We start from the raw sequence: 14,089 nt of genomic DNA on the forward strand, positions 1-14,089 counted from the left end.
CAATAATCTGTTTCCAATACACTCACATGCACAGATGTGCATGCATGTACTCACACATTATTTACATTAAGCTTAGATATATGCTTATTTAAGATAGCTGTTTCTGAATGTTCTTTCAAAGTGTTTTTTTAATTGTATATATACTTATTACGCATTCATTAAAATTATTTTTAAAGTTTGCTAGATACCTTCAGTTAAAAAAATCTGAGTTATAATAATCACCACCACATGAAATTATGCATATTTCATCTCTTTTCCCTTGCTATTATTAATATATTATTGTTATTACTAATGGGTAACTTTTATACATTTTCCCTATATCCCAGCACCTGATTTTGGGAGGTTAACTGATCTCCTCTCTGATGATTCATATCTTATTTTTAAATAATTTCCTATCTTTTTATATAAGTATTCATTTTTTAGTTATCTATCCCTCTTAAGTTATCTTCAAGGGCATAGACTATACCATTCCTTATACCATTCCTTATAACCTTCTAATCCAAAATCCAGTATGTAAGCAACAGAGTTCGTAAATAAACAAATACAAAGAACAAGTTATAATAATATGAAAGTTGAGTGCATTTTTTCTAAATGTTTTTCTTGGTTCATGCTAATGGTCTTTGCATTTGTCCCTTTGAAATTAAATTTAGGATTCAGAAGTTTTCACTACCAGGGTTAGATAAGTAAACCTACCACATTTGGGGCCAAACATCAAAAAAATTTTTCTTAATTAGTTTTCCATAAGATCACCTTTGAAAAAGGAAATTTAAAAGGATAGCACTAATTTTATATACTTTTTAGTTTTTCTTCTCTAATTCTATGTAGATTTTTCAAAGATATTAAAATATTTAGAATTATTTTGGACATAACATAAGCAAAGGTAAGAAAATATTTCTTTATTCAATGAACAAATGTGTAAGGAAAGCATCTCTACCCCCAAAAACCATTAATTTCAGCATAGATTTATCTAACATGTCCAATCAGGTGAAATACATATAACTTGACAGAAAATATTTTTTTCACAAAACAAAGACTATCAAAGTATTATAATTTCAGATCAGAAATGTCAGGAACACCATAATAAAATGCGAGTTTATCTTTTTTGAGTTATCTAATGTAAATGAGTATCAACTTATCTATGACAAGCCACATAGCAACAGTAAACAAAGAGAAAAATACCATTCCCTTTATTTGCTTATTTGAAAACATTTTTAATATTTGGTCATTGCTATATCCGATGACATTTGCATGATAAAATAGCAACCCAATTTAATTTCTACTTAAAGTTTATGTGATTGTAACATTCTGTTTCTTTACATTCTGTCAATATGCAAAATCTACCATGAATAGCTTTGACATATTGAAAAGAAAACTCAATTTGGAGATAACTCTAGCTTTATGCCATCTTTGAATATTTATAAGTTGATTGAGTGTCCAGTTGGAGAAAATTAACAAGATTAGACAGAGACGGAGGAAAAAAAAGGTTGTTTTTACTTTTTCTCACCACAGATTTGCAGCTTAGAAAACAATTTTTATTTCAAACGGTATATATTAATCCATAAAGTTTTGCCCACGATGTAGGAAAAGTTCAGTTTTGTAAGGGGCAATACTATTGTGACATACACACAGTTCTGCAAGTAGACTTTAAACTCTGAGTGGTATTCCACTTACCCAGAGGATTATGTAGATAATCCACATGGAAGCAACTCAGCTTTTCAGCCTAACTTCTCAGAGTGAAGACTGCTATCATATGCAATAAAAGAAATCCTCCTAAAACCTACAAACTTTCACTAATTGCTAAATTAGTTTTGAAAATCAGGAAATAAATATGTGAAACGGTTTTCCATTTCCCTTAGTCACCCTGAGGTAGATAGGAAATTTCTAAATTCAATATTGGTTGGATGAACTTTTATCACTGGGAAACATTTAATTTTAAAGCCTTACATTTGTATCCAGGGAGGAAGAGGGTAGGAGTTAGGGGATGGGTGTTACTCTTCACAAGACCTGTGGAATTTATTCATGTTTCTTTCTTAACTATTATTTTTAAAAAGACAAACTAGCCTTGCCATAATGATTACATAACAAATTTAAGATGAAACCATTTTGATATTGATTAGACTTATCAGCAATAAAATTGACCTAGGTTTCTCCCTTTGTTCCATTTCCTTTGAGATCCTGCTGTGTAATCAATCAAGATTTTTTGTTTTAAACATGAGGCAAGGCATGTCTGCATTTTCTTTATTTGAGAGAGTTCCACAAACTCAAATACGAATAAAAACTTAAAAACTGGGGAAATTAGTAATTGATTCTCACTCTGCAGAAGCAAGAGACAAAAAGTGTGTTGCTAAGCCAACACTTTTGCTCATAGAGAATGTTCCAATAGCTTGAGTGGTTGGGTAACTTGTTGGGAACATAAATGATAACACGTTAGAAAACACTTTTTTTTTTTAAATTTTTCCCTTCGCATGTTATAGTGAAGGAAGCAAGATACTAAAGCAGCTTTCTGATTGGGAAGTCTGATGTCATCAATATGCTATGTTTGCTCTTTGCCAGGTTAACAGAATTTATTGCGGCAATTAATACAAAACATATGTGCTGAAATACCCACGTGAAAAATATAATTGCCCCCAGCTTAATTTGCTACCTTTCAAAACCCTGTTTTAGCTACCTTTTCACAATGCTTCTACTTAGAGGACAAGTGTTTTTATGAAAGAGGAGATAAATCATTTATAATTTACTTTCTCATCTTAAGGAATTTGTAATTATCTTTTAAGTGAAAAAAAAGTTTTAACAGGGACTAAAGTCTACTTTTAGACCATGTTCTATTGCCCCCCATTATTGACTTCTATCACAATTCCAATAGTTAATTTATATTGTTTTAATATATAAAACCCTAAATGATAACATTTGGGTTATACTGACATTTCCCTCACAATCTCTGTGTATGGAATTTCTGACAAAATCTTTCCAGGGTGAGGAAAGTAATGCGTGAGCGTCAGGAAAGAAAGACAGAGGTAACAAATTGTGGAGAAAAGACATCGCAGACATTTGTCTCCTAGTCCTCTGTCCACATCAAATTTTCTTCATTTTCTTAGTGTGTCTACCACCCATGCTGATAACCATAACATAAATGTACATACTTTTCAGTGTCTAAGTAATCTCTGAAATACTTTTTTAAAAGTACTTTGAAGTACAATATTTCACTCCAAAACTCTGTGAATTTCTAATTCTTGTGAAGTAACAAGACAAATTCGTGTAAGTCACTAGGATTAAAGTTGAGAAGCAAGTGCTTTTCCTGAATGGACTAATGTCTCCTAATTCACAGGCATTCCTATGCAGGAAGAAACATGTGAGGTTAAAATCAAAAGTCAAAGATAAGAGAGGTTGTTACAGCTTCACCATGATTACTTTCCTCGGTTCTAACAGTAGAAGATGCCACAATACCTACTTTAGGGCTGCTCTCATGATTAAATGAAATCCAGTAGTAATGGTAACATTAGGGTACACTCTTTCTAACCAGCAGAACCCTGTGCAATTATCCTCTCAGCGTTGGGCGTGGCACTGAGGCCATATTTAGTTTTGGAATTCCCTGGATTCAACAATTTTATCTTCTATGAGAAACAAATTTCCGAAACAACCACAGGAATATCAGCATCATCCAATTACTAACCTACCTCCATGACACTGCTCCCAGAAACCCTTTGTGGCCCATTCCAGGTTTACGGCCCAAATTGGAAGACAGAAAATCATGTGCTAATGAAACATGGGGCTGAGGGAGGAACAGAGGGTATTCCCAACTGTGCATGGAGAAAAGTTCATGGAACATTCCCCTTAGCTCTCAGGGGGCTTAACAGGTGGCATTAATAGGTGGTTAGAAAGAACACTGGAAAATCAAGAAAATAGCAAAGCAGTCTGATCAGACAGCAGCAAGCAGGACAACTGGAAGTCTCAGGCGTTCCCCTGTGCCCAAGGGAGCAGGCCTAGGAAGAGGTGCTTTCCCAACTTTGCAGGGAGTTCCAGGGACCCCTCAATACTCTCCTCCATCTGTCACACGGTGGGGCAGGGAACCAAGATTGAAAGGAGACCGAGCCACCTCCGGTTGTCAAGCTGAAAAGGCTGGCTGGTCCCGACGGGGTGTGTGCGTGGGCGGGGGCAAGATCTGGGGTCAGAGCTTAAAGATCCGAGGTGCCGGGTCCCAGCAGCTCGCTCTCTGTGGGCGGAACCACAGGTGAGGAGCGCCAGGTGGCAGGGCTCCAGCCTCTCCCAGCGCCAGCAGCTCCCCGGCTGCAGGCAGAGGGCGCGCGTTTGCCACTCGCCGGCGCGCCTCCTCGTAGCGCTCTTTTCCGTGGACTTGGCGCCCTCGCGGCCCGGTTCCAGCCTCCGCCCCGGCTGAGACCTCCGCTCACCGGCCGCCAGGCAGGACCCGCAGCCGGTGAGCGGCCCGCCGCCCGCCCGCCCCCGCGCCCCGGGGAGCCCGGACCAGTTCGCAGCACTTAGGCGACGGGCGCGGGCCACCAGCGCGGAGACACTGGCGCACAAAGACGCCGCCGCCCCGGAGTTCTGGGGCCGGGGGCGCGGGCCCGGAGTGGGATTTTTATGATCCGAGCTTTAATCCAATTGGGAGAGAAAGTGGTAAATGGTTAGGGGACGCCGGACCCCACTCCGCAACACCGAGCCTGGTCCTCGCGGCGGAGGAGTGGTGGCTAGGACGCCCTGGGGGTGGCGGTGGTGGCCGCGAGGAGCGCCTGCTCCTCTCTCAGCAGCCACAGAGCAGTCACCACTACCCTTACAGCCTCGCTATGTGCCAACACATCTCAGGGCACGCTTTTGCACCCCACTCAAATGCGGGCGTTGCAAGGCGGGGGAAAGAGCGCCGTCTTCCCCTCCTGTGGCCACCCCTGTCCAAGGCTAAGATTCCTCACCACACTTTGTTTGTACAGTGCTGCCTGCTTGTTTACCCCCTCCTTCCCGCCTATTATTCTGACTTCACCATGTTGATTTGGATTATGTGGATTTTCGCCCTTTGCTTTGACTGGAACAGCAGGACATGGTTTAGAAAATGAAGGGAGGGAGGGAGTTGCACGCTCAGGGCTTCCAGTTTAACAACATCACTCCAAGTTGGAGGCTTTCTTTGCTGAACTGGTTTTGATTCCCTCCAACCTCCACATGTATTCGCCCAGGCATCCAAAGGGGGAAGCATTCTTTGGCTTATACTCTTTTTAAAACTTTCCCAGATAAAATATTTTCTTCTGGGGAAAAATCAAAAGTGTATAAACTTGAGAGGGGAAACAATGCAACCCTACCCCCTTTTTAAGTGTGCAGGTTTTGGGGGATTTAATAAAAATTGATTAGCCAGATGTTTTAAGTGATAAATGTTTTTATTTTAAGTAAAAGATTTATATAATACATTGGGTTTAGAACCTTTGCACTTGTCTACCTCTCCATCTTTCTAATCAACTTTTTATTTTATTTTCACTTGCAGACTTTTTTGCTTTGTAATCGACCACCTTTTCTTATTTCAAAGAAAGCTGGTGTGAGCAAACCAAAACTTGCTGACTTGTGGACTTTTCCAGGAGGAAACCTCCTGACAGATTCCAAGAACTACCTGATACTAGGCAGCTGGTAATAGACCCTCAGGGTGACATCAAGGGGCACACATGTGCCCATTCCCTGATTCCCAACGGGAGTGTCTTCCTACATTGTTTTGTGGCTTGGAATCCTTTGCATTCTATAAATGTCACAACATTACTTTTATTTCTAAAGTCGTTACAGAAGAATTTTCTGAGCCTTTCAAGTCCTCTAGGAATAAATTTCAAATGCTGGTTTTTGCTATACCTGGATGAATAATGTAATGAACGGTTCACACCAGCAGTCAACCCTTTATTTGAAAAATCTGTGGAAAGTTACTTGTGCACTTGGTAAAAGCCCTGCATTGACCCTCCCTGGTGATAAAATCCAGATCTCTGAAAACAGAACCTAAAAGGGGACACCTGCATCTGTTTTTCTAAATCTTTTATCTAACAGAAATTAAAAGAATAAGGCTTATTAAATATTTAAAGGAAAAATGTGTATATTAAAAATAAACAAAGTTGAGAATCCTGACAGAATATGACTTGTAAGACTTAGTGTTCTTCCAAGAAATACTTATTTCCCCTTACATCTAGTATTTATGCCAAACAAAATCATTGGAAAATGACTAAAATCAAAGGTAACCCACATCACAGATTTTTTAGTAAGTGAATGTCTGTAAAAACTTATCAAGTTCTGATGATTTGTGGAAAGTTTTATTAATATTTTCTGGAAGATTTTATGACTTGGAAAATGTACCTCTCAAGAACAGTTCTTGCTGTTTCCATTTGCGTTGAAGTTAGTAAATCAAATATACTGTGGAAATATGTTTTGCCTTTAAAGATCCTTTGCATATGTAACTGATTATTTGATATTTAAAAACTGCAAGTATTTTATTTCTGAAAAATTCAAAGTTTCAGAAACAATTTTAATATTTAGGAATCTTAATAAAGAAAGTTATTGTGAGAAAATAAACTATTTAAATTGAAGAACCCTAAGAACACACCCACATTTGAGTATTAAAATATGGATAATATATAAACATGATAAAAAATCTAACTAAATTCATCCTTTAAAGATAAGTTTCTTAAGAGTCAAGGTGAAACTACTAAATTGTTTAAATGAACAAGAAGCAAACCCTAATTATATACAAATAATAAAAAACTACATATGAGACTTTCTAAACAAATTTAACAATGTTTAAAAAACTCTTTTAAAGTTTCGATTATGTACATTTTGTTTAAAACTTTTATGTTAAATTGAAGTGCTTTTCACTGTAGCTCCTAATTTCCAGTGTTTCATGGAAAAGACAACATTATATAAATGCAACCATGATCTAACACGTGGCAATGGTGTTTTATTATATGTGCGTATAAAAAGTTCCAGTTGCTTCTTAGTTATTAATATATCCATTTGACTTTATATCTTAAAATAGGCAGAAAAATGATATCAACTATGCCATCAATAATAAAAAATATGAAATTGAAAGTGTTGATAGTTACATTAAATAATTTTGTACTAATAAATATATTGTTATTGTCAAAACATTCACTACTTAAACAAGTATTTAATTGGTCATTTATGACAAGGACTACAGTGGTGTGATATATGAAACATAAAAGTGAGGAGAATGAAGTATCAAAGTTGATATTTTCCTCACTTGAATCATCATTATCAATATTAGTCTTTGGGAAGATATAGATTCAGAATGAATTAATTTCATTATAGATTTTGAGAGGTTATAAGAAGTTTCTTTCCGGCACAATCAAAATATTATCATAGCAATTCAGGTTGTCAGTAAAAGCTTAAACAAATTTGCTGATAATCCTGTTAATGACCTGGGTCAAGTGTTAACTGTTGTGGGTTATAAAATAGTGAAATTAAGGTTTCTCCTACCTCCGGGCAAATAACACAGTTATAACTTGGGGAGGAGGTAAGGGAGAGCTTTTAGAAGAGCTATTAAATTACAAAAATGTGTAATGCATTCAATTATTTAGTGTAGCATGATGACATGCTATTAAAAGCAAATGTAAACCCTCTTCCAAAAAAACAACACACACACACACAAAAAAAACACAAAAACAAAAACAAAAAACACCTGTAAAGATTATATGATAGTTTAGTTCTCTATTAATGTTTCAATCACAATATATTATTTGAGGATGTGTTTATATGTGAAAACTGATGCCAATTCATAGTAATTTTTAAAAAGGGAAAAGTTCATTATTTAAATGTTTATTTTCTCTAATGTCTGCCTAATATTCAAAGGGAAGCATGCAGTGTTTATCTGAAAGTCTTACTTCCAAGCTTTAACAATCACATGGTCTCCTCCAGTATTTAGAAGATTTATGTTCAGAGAAATACATTTCATAGAAATGGTATCCCAGCCACTTCAATAAAAGTCTCCCCATATAAGTAGTATATAAATATGCAGATTTAATTTTATTCTCTTTCGTTTTGAAAACTCTCATTTCCAATGTAAAGAGCTCTATGGGTAAATGTTAAACTAATTTATAAATACTATTTGATAGAAAATTATTTACTATATTATGTGCTGATGAATAAGCCATGCATTCTGCCTCAGATTCCTTCAAATATAAAAGTGTTTAAAGAGAGTACTAATGCTAAAAGAGATTGAACTAATAGTAGTAAACACTTCACTTTATATCAAGTTTTAACCTCTTTTCAAAGTTATTTTTATTTACCATTATATCATCTATCTGGGATGGGAACTTTTCTAATAATACATAGTTTTAAAAATCCTATTTTGTCATGAAAAGTAGCTGATTTACCATTGGGAGTCTTTTCTTGGTCTGTCATGTAAACAGACATAATAAGATTTTAACAAAATTCTATGCAACTTTTATAAAGTTTCTGTTTCAATATATAGGTCAATTCTTAATTCAAGTGTTCACTGAAATTATGAATGATCTAGTATCACTGAGGAGGACAGCAAATAGTATGTATCCCCTGGAATCATTTTCTTAAAAATATATTAGAAAGTTATTTGTAGCTAAATCCAGGAAAAGAAAAGTTCAGATTAAACTTTTTTCAAGTTGTTTTCTTTATCATGGGCCCATGCATTTCTATATTGATATTTGATTATCAGAATCTCAAATTTAAAAAAGAAAAAGTCACACAATAGCAAGTTTCCTAGCAATTAACTCAGTGGATTGGTTTTGTTCTCTCACGCCTAACTTCATGATAGATTGCCAAATAAATTTTAGTAAATTTTACTAGCAAGTTTCTAATCAAATTTCTATAGGGTTGACATATAATTTTAGCATAGTATTTTAATGCAAGCTAGTATTTTATGCTTTTTTCTAAATTTATATTAGAAGGCTATATTAAGAAAATTCATTTTATCATTAGTCCTTCCACCCACTCACTATGTGACATTTCAGAAGGGTGGCTTTCTGTTCAAATGATGTTGTTAGCAGAGTTACATGGACCTCTTGGCACACACTTGGATTTTTTCCACTTTCATGTTGTTCATCTCAATTCCTCAGACCCAAGCTATTGTATTAACATTTAAACCCTCGCTCAAATATTACCCAAGTTAAATCACGCCATTTAAATTTTCAAAGCTTTCCTTTATGACCTCAGAATGGAAAGAAGACACTACCCATAGGACACAATCTGGAAATAATAATCCCATGAACAATGAATAGATAAACTTTTACCCAAGCAAACTAAATGCAATTATGTCAGTTTCCTGAGTACAGTTACATTTCCATATACATATTGTTAATGTGTACCTGCCTATATAATAATGTGCATTATATACCCAGATCTGCACAAGGTATGGCTTAAAAGCAATTTGCATTTGCTTATTCTTCCTCTGTTAAATTGATATGCATTAATTTTATAGAAGTGTGCATAAGTTTAAAGGGTGTTTCTCTTGCAAATCACTGAAAGGTACTGACTCTCAGCTATATCCTTGTGCATTATTAATTCAGTGAAATCCATGATCTAAATAGTTTATAAATAGTTCATCTGGAGAAATACAGGTTATCATAGTAATTTGGGAATAATCTTGCTATTTATTCTAGTTATTGTGAATATTTAAATGTCTTCAAAGAAAGTAAAAGGTTAAACAAACACTAATTTTAACTTACTGATATGTTACTCATCATATAAATGACTGCTCTTGCCTTTCATTTATGAAGAATGATTGACAATTACTTTCAAATAAACATTTACTTGATTTTAAAAGAAAAGTCATTTGTAGGTAAGATGATTTTCTTTATCTTTATTTAGAATTTTCAAGTTCCCAATTTTAAAAAGACACACAAAAATATAATGAAATCAGCCAAATTGATAAAGGCAGTCACTTAGGAAAGAACAAAATAAAACTACTCTATTAGCAATGAAAGTAGGTCACTAATATGAGAGATAACGTCTATATTTAATTTTAAATTTTCTAAATATTTTGAATTTATTAAAATAATAATGCATACAATATACAAAGTATTGGCTTGACAATACATTTTTAGTGTGTGACATAATATATAATGTAGTATTTGCACATCAATTGTTCAATATTGCTAAACTGCAAAATAAATTACTAAATACCATTGTAGGTTAAAATGATTAAGGGAAAATCAAAGTTATAAGTGTTGCTTTAAAGCAATCAATTACTCAGAGAAGTTTGTCTTATGAGTAAGCGATTGTATTCGCAATTAGGAATATCACAAAAGGTTTAGAGAGAAAAGGTAATGCATCTATTAAGTACACAATCTTATAGGAAACATTGTGTCTTTAATATTAAGTTTGCAAGTTAATTCATTAAAAACAGACATATTCATTTTCCACTAGGAGGAAAATAAATAACCCAACATAAAGGAAATGCCATTTGCTGCATATGAACATTCCTTCTTAATTTGCTGTTCAGTTATTTACTATACCTACCCAGGATCTTCTCACTATTCCTTATATACATTCTCCTATTCAAATATAAGCCCTTAAACAAAGAACAGCCAACCTAAGCTTATTGTAATTCCTGCAAATATTACTTATGTTAATGTGGCATATGCTGCTCATTAGAACCTGTACCATGGAGCAAAGCATTGTGTGGCAGGATACCCATCACTGATACAGCAGTTGCAATATAAATATCACACACACACACACACACACACACACACACACCTCTGCTTCTACAAACTCTAATTTCCTTTTAGTTCATTCATAAATGCCATGATCCTAAGTAGGAACAACCTGTCATTATGGTAAAACCTACTAAAAGATCTAGAGAGGGTGGGTTAAATTTTCTTTTAAACTTCTCAGAGTACTACATGGTCATAATTAGAAAATAAAATACTGCCATGGCTCTTTGACAATTAACATCCTGGGTTGAAAAACTAAAGACTTTTTCTTTCTTTCTGCTTAAAATTGTCAAACAAGGTAGTCGTTTGCATTGGTATCCGATTAAAAACACATTTTAGGCTTAGGCAATCCAAAATTATCTCTTAAAATGTTTTCAAAGACAGCCGAAAATAAAAACATATCTTCAGTTTCCTCTCTGAGCAAACTGCCTTTTTTCGGAAGCACCTTAAGGACCTGGGAATGTTTCGGTGAGAAAGTGCTCTGCGGAGCACCAGCCGCGGGGCAGGGCCGTGCGCCGGTACCTGGCGGACTTACCTTCATTGGACGGCGGGAGAGTCAGTTCCCCGAAGCAGTTGGGAACAGAGCTGCTGAGGAGGAGGAGGAGGAGGATGGAGAGGTGACAGTCCATGTTGCTGGTGCAGAGGGCAGTGAGAGGAGCATATCTCCATGAAGCGTGCCACTGATGTGAGGGGGAGCGCTCTGATTGCTGGAGAAGTTACCATGCTCCGCTCGCAGGCTGATGTCAAGTTTGACACTGGAGATAAGGAGGAGTCTGGCTGCCTTTCCGCGAACCTCGCTCAGGGACTTCCCTGGGTCCTAGTGCCGACGGAAGCGGACGCTGAAGGACCGGACTGCACGCGGGGGCTCCAAATCCGCCCAGGAGCACACGGAGCTGGGGAGGAAGAAGGCGGGGGTGGGGGCCGTCTTGCCAATAGGGCAGGAAATGCAACAACGTGTGATGGGGCAGTGGTGGAGAGTAGTGTTGGGGAGCGGAAAACACCCCCTCTTTATTTTCAATGAAAAGCAGCTATTTTATTGTTTGCTGTGCATGCTCTGTAGGCTAATTCCATGAAGAACCAGAAAACCCCATAGGAGTGTCATGTAGCAGAATGAGTGGAAAAGAAACTGAAATGCCAGAGAAATGTTTATTTAAAGAACGGAGCCTTTTACTTAAAAAAAAAAATAAAATAAAGCCATGATGATTGTATAATTCAAAGGAAAGTTGGGATCATGTCTTTACTATGCTCAGTGTGATCACGCTCCGCGAGTCCTTTGTGGGACATAAGGACATTAATACACACCCCGGATCAGGAAGTCTTTTCAGTTTCACACCAAGCGCTACCAGGGCTTTTAAAGAGATTTGGCACAGCGATTCCGTGCTCAGAGGGTGCACTTGGCTTTTCCAAACTGAGAAGTAACCATTATCCTAAGGAAGTGAACAAGCCCAGCCCTAGGAATAGCTGCAGGTCAGCGTCCACCCTTTGTTCTGCGCTGTGCGTGCAAATAAAAGTAATACAAACCAAACCTGAAGCTCTTGGCAGCACAGCACTACCGCCCTCCCTCACCATCTACATCAGGATCTCTGGGACCTGGGAGATAAACATTGAATAATTCACAGCTCCTCATTCAGCTTTCTGCCACTTCCAATCTGATAACAGTTGGAAACTGTTCTTCCTTAACATTACCAATCCGACGAGTAAATCATAGTGTCCTGGTACTTTCACACTCACTTTGCACTGTGGAATTATCAATGGTCTCTCTTATTTCCAGTTCCCTGTTGAGCAGCATGATTGCAATCTATTTCAGCAAAATCGTTGGGTAATTCATATTTTAAAAACTATTCTCATTTGTCTTGAAAGCATCCCCCAAAAGATGATTGCTCAAATATATCCTCCCATGCATCTATCATTTACTATTGTAAACAACAACAACAACAACAACAAAGCAAGACTTATATTCCTTGCACAACTACAAAAAGTAAAGAAAGGTCAACAACTTCAAGATCAATTTAAATAAGGCTTTGAAAACCCCTCCTTAATAAGGTATTCATTTTACAAACACTGTTTTTAATGAGAGAACACAAATTTGTACGTGGACTTAAATTAGTGACTTCTGATAATCTTTCGTTGCCTGAATGGGGGGCAAAGAAGGTAGGGGAAGGGGGGGGAGTGACCCTCCTCACTTTTCTCTGTGTGCCTCTTACTCTGCATGTCTAACTCCTTCCCACATTGTGTCACTGGATGTAGAGGCCTCTTCACTGCCAAGTCTGTCAGAGCTGAAAACACTGACAGACACTGAACAGAGGACTCAGATAGGGGTGACTCTGGCATTTTTTAAAGTTCCAACACAACTCTAGTCCTTCCATAAGGCACAGTTCCATTGTTCTGGGGTTAGATAAAAATTTTCTGAAACTTGAAAGAAAAGAATATCTTATTTGGAAGTGACAATTTAAAAATATTTTGGCAAAACATGCCAATGTGCTGATATCCACATACACTGGCTTTCCCTCAAATTACTGCTTTTTTCGCACTGAAGCTGCTTGTCACTGTGGAAAGAGGCATTCCTGTTTGAAGGAAGCTACAATAGTGTGAAAATTTAGTAAAAAGCCATTCCTGGCCTGGGAATAAAATGTAAACAATATAGGATCTCTCCATTATGGACTCTCTAGGTCAACTGACACCAGATAAGAAAGACTTTGCATGACCTGAGCGATGTTCTGGATGTATGTGAGAAAGAGTGATGCCAAGAAACAGGGGAGCAATGAATTTGGCCAGAGTAGGAGGAGGAAGGATGGCGGTGAGGCACCCGATTCAGAGAGAGCTTCACCAGGAAAGGGGTAACGGAGTTGTAGCTGGCAGGATGAGCAGCAGGTTCCGAGCTGGAGAATGGCTCAGAAGGCACTGCAGGTATGCAGATGTAACACAAATCCAATCTTAATAATTTCCAAGTGAGGGCAAAAAAAAAAGCATCTGGCATAAATAGAGCACAGAGTGTGTGTGATACAAAAGGGGACAGGATACAAGGAGGTGAGCGGTGGGGACAGAGATGTTCTTCAAAGGCCAGGAATGGAAACTGCAGACATTTCTGGGCCACATGAGAATGATTTTACAATGCATTTTTAGATGAAAGGGAGACATCAAAAGCATTTCAGCAAGTAATAATTTGATCTAATATGAGTTTTAGGAAGAAATTTTACTGATAGCAGAATGTCTCCACCTGTGGTATATGGATCACCTGCCATGAAGTACCTGGAATGCCTGTTAAAAGTGCATATGCCTTGCCCTAGCCCAGCCGTGGGCAAACTACGGCCCGCGGGCCGGATCCGGCCCGTTTGAAATGAATAAAACTAAAAAAAAAAAAGACCGTACCCTTTTATGTAATGATGTTTACTTTGAATTTATATTAGTTCACA

General features: G+C 37.1%; 1 protein-coding gene across 1 annotated transcript in view; it reads right to left on the reverse strand.

Annotated features, from left to right (window-relative positions):
* Positions 1–11,527, reverse strand: part of EPHA3 (EPH receptor A3) — a 359,519-nt gene extending 347,992 nt beyond the window's left edge. The window contains exon 1 of the mRNA XM_023755355.1: positions 11,212–11,527. Coding sequence (XP_023611123.1) covers positions 11,212–11,305 — 94 coding nt within the window. The 5' untranslated portion in view covers positions 11,306–11,527. The remainder of the gene's footprint in view (positions 1–11,211) is intronic.
* Between the last annotated feature and the right edge of the window lie 2,562 nt (positions 11,528–14,089).

This window comes from Myotis lucifugus, unplaced genomic scaffold (assembly GCF_000147115.1).
Source record: "Myotis lucifugus unplaced genomic scaffold, Myoluc2.0 scaffold_75, whole genome shotgun sequence".
Classification (NCBI taxonomy): Eukaryota; Metazoa; Chordata; class Mammalia; order Chiroptera; family Vespertilionidae; genus Myotis; species Myotis lucifugus.